Source organism: Passer domesticus, chromosome 16, assembly GCF_036417665.1.
Source record: "Passer domesticus isolate bPasDom1 chromosome 16, bPasDom1.hap1, whole genome shotgun sequence".
NCBI lineage: Eukaryota > Metazoa > Chordata > Aves > Passeriformes > Passeridae > Passer > Passer domesticus.
The window spans coordinates 3,092,117-3,111,298 of NC_087489.1; the positions used below are offsets into that span (position 1 = coordinate 3,092,117).

The following is a 19,182-nucleotide window of genomic DNA, read 5'->3' on the forward strand; positions in this document are numbered from 1 at the left end:
TGAATATAGTCTTTTTATTGACTACTTTTGAGTAGAACAAACTAAATACATCTGTAACAGTTTGGGTTCCTTTATACAGGACATTAAATAAGTTATGCACAGGAATGAAGTAACAAATTTCTATTACAGAATTAAATGTCAAAAAAAAAATAGAAACCTTAACCCAATGTCTTCCCACACCCAAGTTCACATTTATAATTCCATCTTTTAAAAAATCAACAAAAAAGAAAAGAAGCAATCATTCTAATCATGACTGTTAGTATTTCATTCATTTACACTGGGGTTAATTTTAATACACAGCCATCAACGTTGCATGAGAATTATGGAAGACAATCTATTTACAAGCAGCTCCTTCCAGCCCTGCCCTGCTCCCCCAGCCCAGCCTGGCACAGCGTGAGGCTGGGGCTGCACGTGAGGAGGGGACACCACAACCTGGGAATGACCTGAGGCTGTTCCAGAAGTGTCCCTTAGGGCAGGAAGTCCCTTCCTGACAGCCCCAGGATGGGCTGCTGCAGGTCAGGGTGGCTCCAGTGCCACCCCACTGGGAGCTGCCTCAATGCCAGTGTGCTCCAGCATCAGCTCCTGGGGGCACAGGACAGACATCCCCAGGGCCACTGGAGCTGTGGGATTCACCTCAACACCAGGAGACCTTGTGGCTTTTTAATAAAACCCTGCAGACCAGCTCCATCCCACAAGAGCAGCTTCCCAAGGGGCCAGGCTGGAGCAGCAGGTTCCCTGCTCACCCCCATGACAACTCATTACAGCTCCATTGTCGCCCTCCAACTGAAAAAGTGATCAAAAATAAATTGGGAATCACTTGCCTCACTGGGCTCCAGCCCAGCAGTGGCACACACACAGTCCCAAACACAGCTGTGCTGAAGAGAAGGATTTCTAGAGCCCTTGTGGGAGCTGGGAGCAGCTCCTGGAGGGCACGTCCCCTCCCTGCCACGGGCTGTGCCACTGCCACCCTGTGTGACACTGCTGGCCAGCCCTGCTGCAGGGCTGTGCTGTCACAGCCTGCACTGCCCTGGCTCCCCCCAGTCCCTTTTCCCACCCCACAGCAGGGACTCTGTGATGGACAGAGCTCCCCAGGCTGGCCCCCTTCCCCAGGGACCTCGTGATCCTCTGGTTTGGGGATCCTCTGATCCTGGGGTTTCAGGACAATCTCTGAAGGTGGATGCACATCCCTGGGCATCTCTGGATGCAGGAATCCCCTGGAGCAGGGGATAAAAATCCACACAGGACACCCAGTCCTGCCTTTCTTTTACCGGTGTGAGTGGAGAGCACAGGCTGTAAACAACCTCTCGCACCAGTGAGGCTCCCTGGGCTCAAAAACAACAGCAGGAACTCACAAACCAGCAGCTTCCAGGCAGTGAAAAAACAAACCAAGGGCCCCCAGGTGGAAAGGGCACCTGCACCCAGCCCAGATCTGCTGTGCACGTGTTCCCCCAGCAGAGGCCCCACCCAGGAAACACCCAACTGTCTGTCTCACCACAGACCAGGATGAAACCCAGGCCATCCAGCAGCACCTCCCTGCCACTGCCTCTTGTTTTGGAGCAGACACATCCCCTCCTCCCTCTCTGCAACCCTCAGCTGCCAGCCTGGAGGCAGGAGAAGTGGGCTCAGCTTTTGCCACTGCACAGAGGATGAGATGCTCCCGCTGGGAAATTGGCTCTGGTCTGTTCACAGCAACAGCCAGCCCACACAGCCACCTGAGGCACAGCTGCCTGGGAGCAGGGAAAAACCACGGATTTTATGGAGGAAAGGTGGCAGGAGGAGGCAGTGGTGGCTCTGACACCTTGGGAAGCGAGCCTGAGCATGCCACAAGGACAGGGCTCCCTGCTTGGGCACCACACTCTCAGCATCTCCGGTGTGTGCCAGCCCTCTCCCCCAAGTCCAGGTCCCCCAAGCGTGTGCCCAGTGCCCCCCAGGTCCTGACACTGCTCTGGTGTCCCCCTGAGAGGAGCAGGGAGATGCTGCAGGCGAGGCTCACCCCAGTCCACGAGCCACAAAGGAAAAGGCAGGATGAGAGGGCAAAGCCGGAGGGTCGGCGCTCCGATGTGTCAAATATGTCAAGTGATAACAGTTGCTGCAGGGGGTTTGTCAGCTTCCAAACCCCAGGAACTCATCCAGTGGAGTGGAGGCAGGCCTCCCTCCTAGAGCCCGTTGGTGTCTATGGCTGTCACGGACGCTGGCGTGGAGGAGCGCGAGGTGGTGGCCGAGGTCTTCTCCAGGGCCGGGCTGGGGATGCCGTCGAGGCTCTTGGCTGCTGCTGCCACCCGGCCCGAGGGCAGGGCCAGGGGCTTGCTCTGGCCGTGCAGGCCCTGCCCACAGATGCGGTGGTGCCTCTCCCAGTCCTTGTGCTGGCAGAAGGAGCCGCAGTAGCGCGCGATGTTGCAGCCGCTGCACGTCTCGCTGGCCTTGCGGCCGCAGTTCCAGCAGCTCTGCAAGACAAAGACACTGTGCTTGAAAGGAGCTCACGGAATCACAGAACCACGAGGATGGAAGAGACCTCCAAGATCACAGAGTCCAACCTATGTGCTAACACCTCAATAGACTACAGCACCAAGTGCCATGTCCAGCCTTTTTGTAAACACATCCAGAGATGCTGATTCCACCACCTCCCTGGGAAGAGCACTCCAGTGCTTTATTATTTTTTTTGTGGAAATTTTTTTCCCAATATCCAACCTATACCCCCCCAGACATGGCTTGAGACTGTGTCCTCTTGTTCTGTCAGTTACTGCCTGGTGGAAGAGACCAAGCCCCACCTGTCTACAACCTCCCTTCAGGAAGTTGTAGAGAGCAATAAGGTCACCTCTAAGCCTCCTCTTCTCCAGGCTAAACAACCCCAGTTCCTTCAAATGCTCCTCATAGGGCTTGTGTTCCAAGCCCTTCACCAGCCTTCTTCCCCTCCTCTGGACACACTCAAGTATCTCAACATCCTCCCTAAACTGAGGGGCCAGAACTGGACACAGTTTAGTTTCCCTGGGAGCTGCAGGATGGTGCTGACTCAGCTCTGGAGGGGACTGTTCATCCCCTCTGGCCCAGATTTGAGAATATGGAAATGAACAATCCATTAATTCCTGCTATTTCCCAGCTCTTTGCCAACGGTTCTCACCCCCACTGCTGTTTGCCCACAGCCGCTGTCACACTGCTCCAGGCACATCCTCTCCCCTAGACCCACCCGAATGCAGAGAGGAAACAGCAGGCATGGACTGAAAAACACGCTGCAGATGCTGCTATTGGGCCTTTTTATTTCCTGTTTTAAGCAGCTCTATTTTGGTCTCGCTCCCAGCCAAGCGCTCTCCGCGGGGATCACGGCGCTGCACCGGCACCATTTGCTCCGCACCCTGCCTCGCTGCACAAGGGGCTGGAGCAGGCCAATTTGGAAAAGCAATTGCTCATTTGAAAGCCTCCCAGCCAGGTGGAAGCACTGCCAGAGCCCGAGCTTCAACGTGGAAGCGCAGCAAAGCCCCTCTGGCCGCCGGGAGAGGTGTCAGCTGGTGGCTCCGCGTGCCACCGCTTCCCTCGCAGCGCGGGGCAAGGGGCCAGCCCCGAGCGAGGGCTGCAGCTGCTCCGGGGAGGGGAGGGACGGGGGAGCAGCTTCCCTGCAGCTGGGCCAGGGCGTAGCAAACACGCACTGGGGAGGGAAGCTCAGCTGTGGGAACGCAGCTTCTGTCAGAGCTGGCCTTTGTGGGGACATGGCTGCTGCAACCACCAGCAAAGAGCTGTGACAGGAGGGGGGTGCTGGGAGCTGCTGGGCTCCACCAGGCAGCCCTGCCCTGGGGAAGGGCTGGGAGATTCCCACTGCCAGGCTCAGCACCAGAGCCACCAGCTCACCATGATGATTTATGGGCTGGCAGTGAAGCACCTGACCGGTTCACTTTGGAGTGAGCTGCTCCAGAGCCCCTGTGTCCCCCAAGTCCTCCATCTTCCAGAAGAAGCAGGACTTGGGACCAAAAAGCCCCTACCAAAGGCTGTAGTAGTTAATGGAAAACTGGGTCACTGCTTTGCAGCTGTTTACTCTTCAAGTGTTTTTCAACTGTGTTGCAAAGGTTACAAGACGTGCCAGAACACAGGACAGCTTTTAGACAAGGGCTCTAGGGCTTGCACAGGGGTGCTCAGCAGCTCCCGAGGTCCCAGCCTGCTCCTCAGCACAGCTGGAGGAGGAGGACACTCCTCTGCTATTCCCCTATGGAGCAATCACTACTTGCTTCATTCCTTCCATGGCTTCCTGAGCAGTTCCACCCACTCCCATCATGCGACTGGTGCGTTCAACCCTCAGCAATTTCACTGGGAATTGCAGCATGGACATCATTCTCTGGAATGACACCTAGAAATTCCAGGGTTCTGGCCACACTTCCCGAGCCCCAGCTGAGCTGAAACCCACCAGGAGAGGGGATGGACGTGCTGCCCCCACATCCCAGACATGAACAGCACAGTCCCATCAGATTTCTGCTCAGCAGATACAAACCCTCTGCTCTTGTACATGTAGAGAAATTAAAATGGGGAGCAAAGCCCACATGGATGGGATGTGGTAGTGCAGGAATCAGCCATCTGATTCCCCTTGCTCAAAATCTCAAAAGCTCTACCAAGTGAACTTCCTGTTAAGCAACAGGGAGGGTGATTGAGGAGTAGAAAGAGATTCTCTGAGGCACCCATTCAGCACATGGCACTGGCTATGACAAACCAAGATCCATCCCTTCTTATCCAACACGCAAGTGTGGTACAGACCACCAGGAATGTCGAAGAGCCTTTCCTGCAGCCCAGCTTCTGCCCTGCCCTATTTTCAAGCCCACAAAACAGAAATCTCTTTCCTGCAAAGATCAAGTACACCACCATAATTTCTGAGCTAAACTGCTGCATGCTCAAGCACCCTTTTCTCTTTGCTTCTACACCTCTTTCAATCCCACAAAATCCCTGGTCATTACACTGAGTCCAGCTCAGGGAACCCAGTGGTTGCACACACACGTGTCCACAGACATTGTTCAGGCTGAATCCCTGCCAGCAAACCCTAAAAAGGATTTTGGATGATACTGGTGCACTGTTTTAGTTATTGATTGGAGAAAGACTTCTAAAAGGAAAAGGTGTTGAAGACTGGATGGAGTTTGGAGCCCCCTGGTCTAGTGGCAGTGTCCCTGCTCATGGCAGGGGCTTGGAATGAGATCATCTTTGAGGTCTCTTCCAACCCAACCCATTGTGTGATCTACGATTCTGTGAAAAGAGGTGGGAGCCTGCAGGTTTGACCTGGAGACTCTGCAGCCTTGGCAAGCCCTTGCCAGGCTGTCCCCTGGCAGCTCACCTCGGTGGACTCCTCCTGCTCGTTGATGACCAGGAAGGCATCCTCGGTGGCCTGGCGCTTGGCGTCGGCGATGGTCTGCTCCATGCGCGCCCGCTCCGACGCGATCATCTCAAACGCCTTCTGCTCCGCCTCGGCCACCGCCTTCTGCACCTCCGACATGGCCTGCCGCTTCACCTCGTTCACAGCTTCTTCTGGAAGGAAAGAGCAGCCTCACCCACCACCCTGCGAGTGAGGGGAGCCTCCCACAGAAACACAGCCCCAGCACCAGCATCCAACGAGCGGCGAGGCCGGGCTCAGCGCCACGGGATCCCCGTGGCACCACAGAGGAGCAGAGCCCTGTGGGAAAGGCAGGGTGGGGATGATGGCAGCCAGATGTGCACATCCCGGGGTGTTGCTGCAGCTGGGCTCCTGCTGTTTCTGCACAGCACACCCGCAGCATGTGTGCTTTGTGTTCAGCCCTGATGCGGCAGGACGCGGCCGCGGTCACCACCAGCACTCACCGGCTTTTTTCCAAATCTCCTCCGTGACGTAGCCCGTCCCCGACCTGCTGCTGAACTCCCGCAGGGAATCTGCTGGAGGAAGGGACACAGGCAAAGGTTGGCAAAGCCTCATCCCACCCAGCTGCTGCTCACGTGCCCAGGGGTAGCTCAGGACATCACGGGGCAGGGAAGGATTGACCGGCTAAAACTCCAAGCAGAGCGTTCCTACGGTTAAAGCTGCTCCTCAAACACCCAGATGATAAATTGCAACACTTAATTAGCACCTTGCATAATTTATGACACTGTATAACCTACCTCCTGGTACTCTAAAACAACAGGCAATGCTTACAAATGTATGTTATCCAACTTCTGCACTGTCCAGAGGCTGTGAGCATCAATCTGTGCACCAGCAGTTTACATTAAGCACAGCACTTCCCAATCCCAGGGCAATTCAAAGGCTTGAACTGATGGACAAACTGTCCTCCAAGACACCTGGAGATGCTGCTTGATGCTTAACTGAACCTTCTCACAAGAGCAATAGAGCTTGAAAATTATCCCTAGGTCCCACAAGGGGAGAAAGCAACAGCTTTCCAAATTTACATAAAAATTTTTAATTATATCATCTTTAACAACATGGGGCTGGAAGTGTATTAGTCATGATATGCTTAAATATAGAAGGGCTAAAAGCTGCCTGTGCCCCCCAGGCTGTCACATACACCCACTGCTCCTCAGCCTTGGTGGCAACTGGAGCCAGGGCCACTTGGATTCCTTGCAGGAGGATTCACTCTATATTTTGTATACAAACAAGTAAAATATACATCAAATTGACATTTATTCTTGCTAGAAGAAATCCATCTTTATTACTGAATAATCAGAGGTTCTTTTCCCCAGAACTTGAATTGCAGTGGGTTAGTTTGGATGGAAATCAGAATTACATTGAAATAAATCAGCATTTTAGATTTATTTTTTCTACAGGGTCAAACCCCTGCATACTGGATGGGGAAACCAGTCAGCTTTGATAAAGTTGACTCATGATACAAAAATAGAATTAGTAACACAGGTAGCTATTACACTTACAAAAGCCTTTGGTATTTTTAGAATAAATAGACCTTGACATTTAAAATCCTTCAGGCAAGAGGGAATGGAAGGGGGAGAGTGGTGGAGACCAACACCTCTTCCCTGCCTTTTCACCCCCAGCTTTGGACCAACTTTGGCCAGCAGTGACAAGGAAAGCATGAGCAAAAGTGCCTTTAGACACTGACAAAAACTGCTTCCTGTGACACCTCTCTTCAAATACTTAAGCAATGTGTGGATGTGACAGCCTGTTGTTTTTTTGTTTGTGTGTTTTGGGATTTATGGTTTTTTTTAGAAGGCAAAAGACCCATTTATTTGATCCTCTCCTTTTTATACCTTAGTTCGCTACAGGTGCACCTGATTGGTCCTTTAATCAATACATTTCACATGATTGCCTAATTAACAAGACACCCATTTATAAACAACCTTATGAGAATAACAGCAAAACAACTTGTTTAAAAACACCACCTGCAGATTGTTTTAATATTTGACTATCATTATTTCTCTCCAGCTCCCTAAAGCTTCCCAGACCAATTCATGAGAAAACTTATCCAGCTTTCTCTCTCTCTGACCAGGCTGTTATTGTATTTGCTGGGAAGTGCCCCAGAAAAGGCAGGAATGATGCATCTGACTCCATGTTCTCAGAAGGCTAATTTATTACTTTATGATACCATATTATATTAAAGAATACTATACTAAACTATACTAAAGAACACAAAAAGGATACTTATAGAAGGCTAAAAAGATAATAATGAAAACTGGTGACTCTCGCCAGAGTCCTGACACAGCTTGGCCCTGATTGGCCAAAGAGTGAAAACAACTCACAGCAGAATCCAATGAAACAATCACCTGTGGGTGAACAATACCCAAACACATTCCACATGAGCACAACACAGGAGAAGCAAATGAGATAAGAATTGTTTTCCTTTTCTCTGAGGCCTCTCAGCTTCCCAGGAGAAAAATCCCGGGTGAAGGGATTTTTCCAGAGAATGTGAATGCCTCAGTCTGTCACATCCACAGCAGTGCTTAACCAAACCAAACCATCCCAGGAGTGGCACGGGGTCCCTCCCTCCCTGCCCGCTCACCGCTGCCCGCGGAGTCGGCGCTGGCGGGGCTGTGCTGGCGGCTCAGCAGCTCGGTGCCCGCCTTGCGCGGCTCGGCCGTCTCGGAGCAGCGCCGCTTCCAGTAGTTGAGCTCCTCCCTGTCGGCCTCCTGGCAGCGCCGCAGCACCGCCATGGAGCGCCGCGTCTTCTCCACCATCTCCATGATGCAGTTCAGGGCCTGCGGGGGAAAGGGTCTTGGTTTCACCCTGGGGGGACCATGCCAGGCAGGTGAGACCGGAGCGGGGTGGTTTCCCAGGGTTTGGGATGGTGCTGTGCCCAAGGATACAGCACTAGGCAGGGTCACCACAAAAGGCTGTACTCCTAAAAGTGAGCGCCCCACCACTCCCCACAGGATTAGGGTCTCCCAAATTTGCCCTGAACCAGGACAGCTGCAATCCTGGTGTCAGTGCTCCAGAGTCACAGTCCAACTCCAAATATTCAGCTACAGGGCCTTCGCTCCACCCCAACACCATCCACTTCAAAAAAACCATTAGCTTTAAACCGTGAGGTCTCTCTGCATTTATGATCAAAGCTGAATTTTAATCCCATCTCTTTGATGGAAACAGCTGTGAAGTGCCTGGAGGAGCTGCCTTGCTCAGAAGGAAAAAGCTCAGCACAAAATCTGCCAGAAGTACCAGGTCTTGCTGTTGGTGCCTTTTTTGGTCCATAAAAGACTGGCACCTCAAGGAAAAAAAGTCTTAAAATACAGTAATGATAGGTTTACTCATTTTGTAAGTCCATATCCTGACTGCATTTAGTGCATCTGTGCACTTGTGCTGGCCAGGGCTGGGGCAGAAAAGATCCCAGTGAGGATAAAGCTGAGTTTGGTTGCTCAGCCAGCCATGGCAGCCCCTGGCCATGTTCTGCAGGAGAAGCTCCCCAGCTCCAGACACTTAAACCACACCAATTTTAGTTTCCACTGACCACGGGCAGAGGAAATCTGCCAGGAAAGTGCTACAGCTCCTCTCAGCCCTCCCCACCATCCACCTGCTTGTGGTGGCTTGTTCCTCCACCAGCCACCAGGAGAGGCTGGATATGGTATCAACAAGGAAATCACCATGTGGAGCAGGTGGAACACTGGGTTGCTGCTTCCCACAGAGCTTCCCACAGCCCCTGCAGCTCCTTACGTGATCGAGATGCTTCCACTCATCCGCCCACTCCCTCTCTGTCAGGCGGTGATCCACCAGCTCGTCCTGGTAGCCTCCATTCAACCCTGCAACAAAACACAGCACAGAGGGATGAGATGGACCACTGGAGAGAGAAGTAGCCCCAAAGCAAGAATAAAGAGCTCTATTTCCAGCTCCACATAGCTGGGATTTTAAAACATCTCCAGGTGGCAGCTCTGCAGGGGTAATTCCGTGCTGGTGCTTTTTTATCCCTGTCTGCTCCACTGTCTGGGAAGTGCTACAATCCATTTGTGGCTCCAGCTCTGACCTGCTTGTGGAGCTGGTTCTCCTGTTAAACCCACAGCAGCTCAGAGCCTGTGATTCAGGCTGTTGTGCTGGAAAAACATCATGCACCTCCCACACATCCCTTGGAGAAACAGGGCAGGGGGTCAATCTCTACTCTCCTGCTTAGGGAGATCTTGGAAAAGTTAATTTCTATTTCCCTGCCCTCTCTTCCTGCCTGCTGGGTTGGCTACACTCAACTCACACACCAAGTCCTTCCTCCTCACCCTCAGTGACTCCAGCCTTCATACAGAGAAATACAAACGCTCAATCCTCCTGTTTGTAACTTCCCATGGGGAGCTGTTTCCTCTGAACTCCCTGCAAAGACTCAGCTGTGAGGACACGCCCAGCATCAACCATCTTTGGGTGCAAGTGGCCAAGCAGAGATCAACACCAAAGCTCAACCAGGAACCCTCCAGGCTCTCACCAAGCCCGCCGTGCCTGTCCCGGATCTCTCTGTGCTCCAACATCTTGCTGGGGTCCCTGTAGAGGTGGGAGGTGGCAATATCTTCCAAGGTGTAGTGCTGGAGGGGAGGTGGGGTGGGGTGGAACTGCCCGCTGGGGTTCATCAGGGGGATGGTGAGGGCAGGGCTGTGCCGGGGCGCGGGGCTGATGGTGCAAACCCTCTTGGCTGGAGGCTCTGTTGGCAGCTGCTCCCTCTCAAAGCTGCTGTCTTCCCTCCTGCAAGCACACCAGTAAAGACAGCCATTCCTTAGCATCCCATACATGTACTCAGAAAGATGCAGATTTGGAATCAGCAGGGTTCGGGCAGCAAGGATTCTACCACGGGGTAAATGCAGAGAGCTCAAACAAATGCGCTCAATTTGTGAGGCAATGCACAAAGCGACCCCGTCAAAGAAAAGGGTTCAGGATGCCTGAGTGTTGTGATTCATCTCTCTGAGCATGACCAAATTAAAATTTCACAGTTTTTATAAATTTGAGGCATGCTCCACATAATTGCATAACAACTTTTATCTTGGAATAAAACGTGGTGAAAATGAAGGGCATCCTTCCCAGCCCTGCCAATGCCTCCGCTCATTGCCTTGGGGGTGGGAAACTGCTCAGCTCTCTGGCTTGGGCTTTTCAGTGCTACCCAAATATGCCTCTGGGACACACCCTGCCTGAAAGAGGAACCCAACCTGAATTCATAGTGCAGTAGGAGCAGTCATTGGAGTCTTAGAACAGCCACAATTGTTGTTGGGAGTGATAAGATACTGAATGCTGCTTAAAGCTTTGTCAGCAGCAGAGATAACACAAAAATTACGACTTCAAGAACTGAGTAGAGTGACAAAAGCTGTGTTTCACCTGTCTGGACTGTGCCTCTTGCCATTGCCGTTGACCTCGATGAGCAGCTCGGAGGAGTCAGCAGGAGACGTGGTGTTGGTGTTGAGCAGGATGTGCTCGTGCTGTGCCAGGTACTGGGAGGGCGTTTGCTTGGCAGCGCGGGCACAGTGCAGCAGCTCCCGCTGCAGCAGAGGCAGGTTGGCCTGCAAAACAAGCACAGGGCTGGATTACAGCAGGGCAGGGGTTTCCAGCTGTTCCAAAAGGTTTGGTTTTCATTACTAGCTCAGAGCAGTAACACCTGTGACCCATGACCCCCACTCAGGATCCCCCAGCTCCTGGTGTCTGCACTGTCAGATTTACCTGTATTTTCCCAGGAGCCTGATGTTGGTGGACCCAAAATCCAGGTGTTAGGAAGCACTGTGTGCTTCCAGCATCTAGTTACCCAGAGATGTTGTGGAATCCCCATCCCTGGAAGTGCTCAAGGCAAAGTTGGACAGGGCTTGGAGCAGCCAGGTCTAGTGGAAGGTGTCCCTGCCCATGGCAGGAGGCTGGAATGAGATGAGCTTTAAGGTCCCTTCCAACCCAAACCATCCTGTGATTCTCTGATTCAACCATCCCAGACAGACTCCCTGTGCCAGCACTTCAAACATTCTAGATCTGAACATTTGCAAATAAGATTATAGGCTCAGAAGCTGCCACATGGAGCTTGGTTTGCCTCCTTTATCTCCAGCACACAAGCAGACATATGTGGCACACAGCACAACGCCAGCCAGTCCCACACGGCCAGCGCTACGCTCTGTCTGTCCTGGGCTCCAGCAGAATTGCTGTGGTGCTTGCAAGGAGAGCTCTCCCAGCAATGTCACAGTGCCAAGAGGCACAGGCAGGCACACGGAGTGGCAGCAAGCCCCAGCAGCTCCCTGTCACCTTCAGGAAGGGGATCACAAACGGCCGCAGGGGGAAGTTGGTCGCCTCTTGCAGCTTGCAGTGAAATTCCTCGATTGTCACCGTTGAGTTCTGAGAAAAGAAATTAAGAAATGAAATGAAAATTTGTTCTTATTTTTAGACATGTGGGAAATGGCTCCAAATGAACAGAACTGGGAGGGAGACAGCATCTGCTGCTCCAGGACTGACAGTGTTTGCATTGGATCCTGCTGGATGCAGCCAGCCAGGCTCAGGCCAGCAGAGCAGGACTGCTGCACCAGGAGAGGGGTGGGAACTGCCTGGCTCAGCACCCCCAGCTCCAGAGTGGGAGGCAGAGGCTGACTCCAGGGCAGCAGGACCCAGCTGGCATCTGCTGCATGCTGGGACAGGCTGTGGAGAGTCAGACTTTGATCCCAGCTGCTCAGAACTGCACCCCTTCCTCCCCTTCAGTTCTCATCTAACCCATCCATGGAGTCTCAGCAGCCTTCTGTTCCCTGTGGTCCCCCCCACAGTCCAGCCCTGCCTCCCCCGGGGCTGCTCAGGCTGGGGAATCCCTGGGACAGCAGCATTTGATAATCTGCATAAACAAAACTCACCCCTGCAGCAACAAGCACAATCAGGGGTGAGAACAACAGCCAAAGGGACCTGGAGAGCTTCTCCTTCCCTCCCCAAAAGGGTAGGCTGAGGTACTGCCCTACATCCATGGAATTAAATATGCTCTATAAATGCAGCAGCAGCATTTCACATCCAGTGCTTAAGCCCTGGGAGTGACCCAGAGGACATGGAGAGACTGAGCTTTGCCTTGGAAGCAGAAATGCTCCAGGCTGCTGCAGTCTACAGGGCCTGCTGAGCCTCAAAAGAAAATATGCCAAAAAACAGATCAGTGCAGGAGCCCCACTGGGTGCCTCACGGGACCACAGCTGCCCAGGACTCCAGGGCCTCAGTCCAAGGTCACAGAATGGTTTGGGTTAGAAACATCCTTAAAGGCATCTCATTCCTCCCCTGCCATGGGCAGGGACACCTTCCACTGTCCCAGGCTGCTCCCAGCCCTGTCCAACCTGGCCTTGGGCACTGCCAGGGATCCAGGGGCAGCCCCAGCTGCTCTGGGCACCCTGTGCCAGGGCCTCAGCACCCTCACAGGGAAGAATTTCTTCCTAATATGCAATCCAAACCTCCTCTTTTTCAGTTTAAAGCCATTCCCTCTTGTGCTGTCACTTCATGCCTTTGTAAGGCAAGTGCAGTATCATGTCTAATGCACTGGACAGCATTTCTCCCAGTTATTCTGTATAAATGCAAACACTGGATACAATTCTACAGCAAGGCCTGCTCATTTGGGTTTGAAGGGTGTTCTCATGGCAGGGGTTAGGAATGAGATGATCTTTAAGGTCCCAAATCAAACCATTCTGTGATTCCACGATTTTCAGAAAAGCTTTGTCCAATTCCTTCCAGCTTTCCTTAAGTTCAGCTGCACCAATCTCGTGCCTCAGCCACCGGACAAACAGCTTTTTGAAATACAGCAAAGAAAAAATAAATCATTCATTTTCCCAGGAAGCACAAACAGAAGAGTCTTGCTGAGCAAAGATGCAACCAGACCGCACTGTGTGCCAGGAGCTGGGAAAAGCCAGGCAGCCTGGGATGGAGCAGGACTTACCACGAGTGCCAGCACGAGGGTCCGGACCTTCTCCCCGATCTCCGGTGAGATGTCATTCCCAAACTGCTGCAGGGTGGTGAGGAAACGCTTCAGCTTGCTGAGCTGCCGGGCTCCACACGTGGCTGGGAGCTGCTGGTTGGTCAGTGACGAGGAGGAGGATGAGGAAGGGCCGTTGCTGAACCTCTGGGGTGGGGATGGGGCCCCGTTCAGCGTCGGGGGCGAATGGTTTATTCCGTTGGGCACTGCAAAGGGGAGACAGAAGCCATGCTGAGCAGCAGACAGGCACATCCCTGTGCTCTGGTGCTGAAGTGGATCCATCCTGCAGCCAGGAGGCGGCTGCTGCAGGGCAGCTCAGGTGGCTCCACCTCGCCCGAGGAGGGCTGGCAGAGCCTGCCCTGCGCCTGCCATCCCTCCCTGGGGATTTACAGGGAGTTTCACAAACACAGTTGTTTTTTCCAACCTGGTCCCATCTGCAACTTTGCCTCCTGTAAGTGGTGAGCATGTCGAAACAGACTGAAGGGCTGGAAGTTTGGGAACTCGGCAAGGGATTAGGATAAATTGTTGACATCCCCATGCTGTGGTTGTGCAATGTCAAACCCTGTCTGATGAGCAGCTGTGCACTGGGGCCCCAGCTTGATATAAACCCAGAATTTCAGAGTGAAAAGCACATCATTGGAAATAGTCATAGCTGATCCACGGGGTTGATCCTTAAACACCCAGCCCTGAATCCCTTATGGTTTTAAGTGCTGACAAGGGGGGCACAAGGTATAAAAATAATTTCAAGTGATGGTGTTCAGAGCAGCCCTGAAACCACCTGGCAGAGCTGCCCCTTGCCTGTGAAAGGAGCAGAAACTTGTGAGAAAAGATGCCAAAATTTCTGCTGCAGCTTCACAAGGATCATACCAAATCCTGATGAACCCACGATGGGTTTTTCAGAGAAGACAGGAGGTACCTGAACAGTTAAACCACTCTGGGGCATGCCAGGGTTGGAGGCTGGAAAGGCTCCAAACACCTGGACCTTCGTGGTGAGCACAGGAGGGAAACTTAACCAGAGTCAGTTAAGATGCAAGGAAAGATAAGGCTACAGAGACCAAGAAAGGTGGTTCCTGCTAACCAAGGGGTGACAGCCCTCACAGACAGATGAAGAGATGAAGGTGAAGGCCAGCACTGAGGGAATGGAGGTACAAAGGCAATGTGAGCTCATGCCTTTTGTTATGAAGCAAAGCAACCTGAAAAACTCCTGTTTTTCACACACACTCCCAAAGCAGCAAAGCCACAGGGATGTCAGTGTGTTCCCACAGGTACAGCTCCACAGAGTACACCAGAGCTGTGTGAAAGGCAAGGCCTTTCTGGTAATTACTCATAAAGGCCTTTATTTCACTACAAAAGGGTTACAAATAGGGTGAAGCTGCCAAGAGAAGCTCCTCTCAAACAGCAAAGGCTGTGCAGCTCTGTGCTCTCCAGCAGCCACAACCGAGGCACTTTCCCCCTTCTCTATTTCACTTCCTCTTATTCTTTCAGATGAAAGCCTGGGGACAGCAATGAGCTCTATTTATACCTCAGGAGAAAGAGGGGCTGTGAGAACCCCTGGGGCTGTGGGGGACCCTCGGGAGAGGCTGCCAAGGAGGGAGCAGAGGATGCAGGGGGACGGGGGATGCCGTTAGACACGGCCCCGTAACCGCGCTCTGCGTTTTTGGGCTCAGCCCTCCTGACCCTCTGCCAACGGCACCACCACAGGGCAGCTGGCACTTATCTGATCCTGCACATCACCAGGAGCTGCTCCACCACAGACCACACAGCAGGGCTGGCACCTCGACTTCCAGGTGAGAGCACAGCGCTGCAGCAAGCGAGGCAGCGTACCACAGCCACTGGGATTGCTGCTCTGGGGACAGCAGGATGATAAAACTCCTGGGAACAAAGTCACCATCTAAGGCTACTCTTAAATTCTGCCTTAGGTCCTACATAGCCAAAGGTTTTGCTGCTTCTCCAAGCCTGTGTCAGTGATCCACAGGCAGGCATGGCTTTGTTCCAAATGCTCCACCTCACCAAGGCATGGCAGGTCACATCCCCACTGAGTGACCAAGACCCTCTGGTCCAACTGAGAAATGAAAAAGCAAGAATGAACTTCACCACAGGTCACATCTCTCATGTGTCTTGGAAAGAGGCAATTAAGTCATCTGCAATCAGCAGATTCAGGCTTCTTGGCCCTTAACAGCGTGCCAAGCATCCTCATTGGAAAAATTAATTTCTGTCACTTTGCTAATGGTCTTTTTCTGCCTGAGCAAAAGGAGAGCCATTAAAAACGCCTGAGCACATAAAGATGGGGACAATGTGTCTGGTGGGATAACCCAGTGATTAGTGCTGCTGCCAGCACATCACAGTGTGTCCTCCAGGAGGCTGGGCTGGAAATCTCCGAATCCCAGTGCCAGCATGGAACTCTGAGATAGCCCAGACACTGTCATGGACAGCACAGCAACGCAGAACCAGCTAGGGAACACTCTGTGCAAGGAAAAGGGGAGAGGAGAGCATGGAAAATATGTACATGCCATGTGTGGGGGTCAGATAACTCCATGCCCAACAAAGTAAAGCAGCTTTGCTCCGGAACAATGCTTATAAAAAAAGACATTAAATGGCTTAAATGTTGGCTAAAGAAGGAAAAAAAAAAAAGACCCTTTTTAGGCTGCAAGAAAAGGCTGAAGGTCCTTTCCATCCATGGAGTCACCTTTGAGCAACACTCAGCCAGAAGAAGTGGGTGCAAGGCTGTGCTACAGCTGAGCAGGATCAGGACTGACTGTGGCTTAATAGGGAAGATTATAAAGAGAAGATGGAAAAAAGAGAAACTGGATGGACAGCAAGGAATTTTCAAGGCTGGGAAATTAAAAAAATGAAAAACTTTCTAATCTCAGCTGCAGGAATGCTGCCTGCAAAGTGAGATACAGCAGAGTGGGAATTAACTCCTCCAAAAGATAAAGAGGAAAGCCCAGCTCTTGGCTCGCTTGAAGCTGACCTGATAAAAGATTCAATTTCTTAAGGAGTTTATGGTGGAAATCAAGGCTGCACCTGCAAGAGAAAGACTCAAGGCAGCAGCAGGAGCAAGGCAGGAGCAGGCAGGGGGGCAAAGGGGGATTACACAGCCTGTTTTATGTCCTGCATGCACTAGAGAACTGCAGGAAAGCCCCAGTCCCCCCTCCCACACAACCAAGCAGCATCACCCGCCGTGCCCTGGCTGATGGCTGGGACATCCCAGTGAGTTCAACGAGCAGAGCCTTCCCTGCTGGCTAGAGCTGGTCCAGAACAAGCAGCAATGCTGGGCTTACGTGCAGTCGGAGTGAAGGACACGGGCCGGGGGCCGCCGGCGTTGACGGGGGGCAGCGGCGGCATGTTGGGAGGAGAGGACCTGGACTGTATCTTCACTTCCACGGGCGATCCGGGCATCACTGGCACCCTCTTCTCACCAGCAACTGTACCAAGAGAAGGTGGCAAGGCTTAGTGACAGTCACTGACACGCATTTCCCCGCCCAGCACGCCGGGAACAGTTGCAAGGGCGAAGATAAGAGCTGGGGGAAGTCACGCAAGGCTCCCACGCTGCTCTGGAGGGCCCCGAGCTGGGGACAGGCACCAGGGGTCATGTCTGCAGTGTCTGTGCTCGCCATCCCAGCCTCCTGACTCCACCTCCTCACCCCTCATGCCCAAAGATGCTGTTCAAAGTGTTTCTGTTGATTTGCTTTGCCCCTATTTAAGATCTCTGTGATACTCCCCAGATGTGCCCACTCACACCTCACTGAGCCTTTGCAGAGGAATCACAGCCTCTGGGAGCCATGCAAGCAGTGACCTGGACTTGGGCCGTGCCAGAAGTGCCTGGAATGGGGCTGGGGTTGTAGAGATGAGCTGATATCAGCTGGTATCAGCCCCACTCCTGTGTGCAGCCTCTGGTGTCTAATTTGTCACCAGCTCAAACTGCAGCTTCCTTTGCAGCCCTGAGGGATGTGCCAGCTCAGGGGAACAGTGTGAGCACACTCCCAGCTCCAGAGGCTGGGATCAGCTTCACAAGAGAAAAAGGAAGAAATATCATAATGTAATAGTGGTTTTTTGAGAGGGGTGTTCTGGGGTGTTTTTGGTTTTTAAAATGCAGACAGCTCAGCAGACAAAGCCTAAGGATCTCCAAAGCACAGCTCCTGTGGGAGCCAGTCCCAGTCCTGGGGTGCTCTGCATTGCACTGCCAGCATCTCCAGTGTCCATGACCCCAAAGAACTCACCCATCTGTGATGATGGTCCCCACTCCTTGCTCTTCAAGCTGCCTCTCCCTGGCTCAATTAACTCACTAACGAGATGTGAGCAGCTTGTCCCACCCAGGAACACAGCCAGGTCTCCAGCCTGTCCAGCCGCACCCCAGCTCAGGCTGTGAGCGAGCTCAACCCAATTTCCAACTCTCCAGTGATGCAAGCTGGGCTTGGGACCATTACCACCTAATTTGTTATCCACAGCTCTTACCAATATCTGTCAGCTGCAAGAAACTCAGCTTTTGAGCCCAGGCAAAGGACTAAATGCTGCATTCCTATGGAGTGCTGAATAGGTGGCAAAACTGTGCACTGAAATACAACCCAAACCTGCTACTTCTCGACTCCCAACAACAAAAATGCTGCTTTTGAGAGCAGAGAAAACACAAACTGGCACCTGAGCCCTCGTCCTGCTGCCTGGGATCTGCTCTGTCAGCCCCAGCACCTGCTCTGCCACCGAGCTGCCTCATTTATTTTCCTTATGGCAAGTCACGGGGAATGCCAGCGAGGTAACAAATGAACTTTGTTATTCCCAGCATTTCTTTCTGCTGTTTGCAGGAAGGGGAAGCAGGGATGATACACACTGAAAACCCATGTTTTCCTGCCCTGTCAGTACAGGTGGAATAACTCGGGTTGGAATTGCTGCAAAACCCACATGCCAGAACATTTGTGTCTTCATTTATCTAAACCTGCTTTCAAGAATTCTAGGCTTTGCTTTAATGAAGTGGGGAGATATTGAAGTCATGGGAAACTACTATTAATTTTAACTTATAATAACTACATTAATCCCATATTGCAAATTACTGTACATGTGGCCCAGCTTCCATACAATTGAACCCTGATGTGCAGACCCTCCCTGTCATTCCCATGCATGAATATGATATTCAGATGAATAACCATGCATTTTTGTAGGAACATGACATCATTTATACATGTAGGCACCTATTCCAGCAGGTGAGCTTATCAGCAAGAGCAGGGAAAACCCCATGACTTTCTTTCCTTTCTAAATCAATGCAGCAAAACAGTGAAATTTTGTACACAAAGTTAGGGGTATTTCTACCACAAAAAGTCTGAGTTCCCTCACTCAGGCAAGGAAGGAACACATTGCTAAATGACCCAAATTATTCAATCAAAACAGCACTAATTGTGCCTCTCCAGCACTGTCAGCTGCCAATGACCATCCAGGGACCCACTGTCACCCACTTGCCTCCTCCTCTTCTCCCTCTTCCCATGAAACCCCTTTTCCAGGTGCACATGGCCAATCTGGTATTGCCATACTCTGCAGAGCATCCTTAACTTTTCTCCTATTCCTTCCTAAAATGTTCCTAGGGCACATTAAGAAAGCATAACTAATTTGGTTAATTTACAGGAAGGGAGATAAATTTTGCATGGAATTTATAACCCCAAAATAAAACCAGCTACTGTGTCAGACACCAAAACTGAAGCCCACAAGAAGCCAACACCTTCCTTTCCAAGCCCACTCCAACAGACAAGAAGCAAACAGGATTGTTAAATTTAAAAGCTTCCTGCTAATGACCTGGGGCATCTATAAATGCAGATAAAATCCATCTTTCTGAAGCTCTCCTTTTTTAGCCTAAACATGTCCATTTAATGAGAATCATCTGAGCAAACCAGGCTGTGAC

At 51.9% G+C, this 19,182-nt stretch overlaps 1 protein-coding gene across 6 annotated transcripts in view; it reads right to left on the reverse strand.

The window, feature by feature from the left end:
* CBFA2T2 (CBFA2/RUNX1 partner transcriptional co-repressor 2) overlaps nt 1-19,182 on the reverse strand; it is a 59,693-nt gene continuing 40,511 nt past the window's right edge. For 3 of the 6 annotated variants that reach the window (XM_064391454.1, XM_064391459.1, XM_064391458.1), the window contains exons 2-11: nt 16,580-16,723; nt 13,263-13,504; nt 11,615-11,704; nt 10,712-10,893; nt 9,834-10,087; nt 9,086-9,171; nt 7,941-8,136; nt 5,803-5,874; nt 5,303-5,493; nt 1-2,444 (exon numbers count right to left, since the gene is read on the reverse strand). In XM_064391454.1, coding sequence (XP_064247524.1) covers nt 2,157-2,444; nt 5,303-5,493; nt 5,803-5,874; nt 7,941-8,136; nt 9,086-9,171; nt 9,834-10,087; nt 10,712-10,893; nt 11,615-11,704; nt 13,263-13,504; nt 16,580-16,723 — 1,745 coding nt within the window. In that variant the 3' untranslated portion in view covers nt 1-2,156. The remainder of the gene's footprint in view (nt 2,445-5,302; nt 5,494-5,802; nt 5,875-7,940; nt 8,137-9,085; nt 9,172-9,833; nt 10,088-10,711; nt 10,894-11,614; nt 11,705-13,262; nt 13,505-16,579; nt 16,724-19,182) is intronic. The other 3 variants (XM_064391457.1, XM_064391455.1, XM_064391456.1) reach the window with 3 other exon arrangements.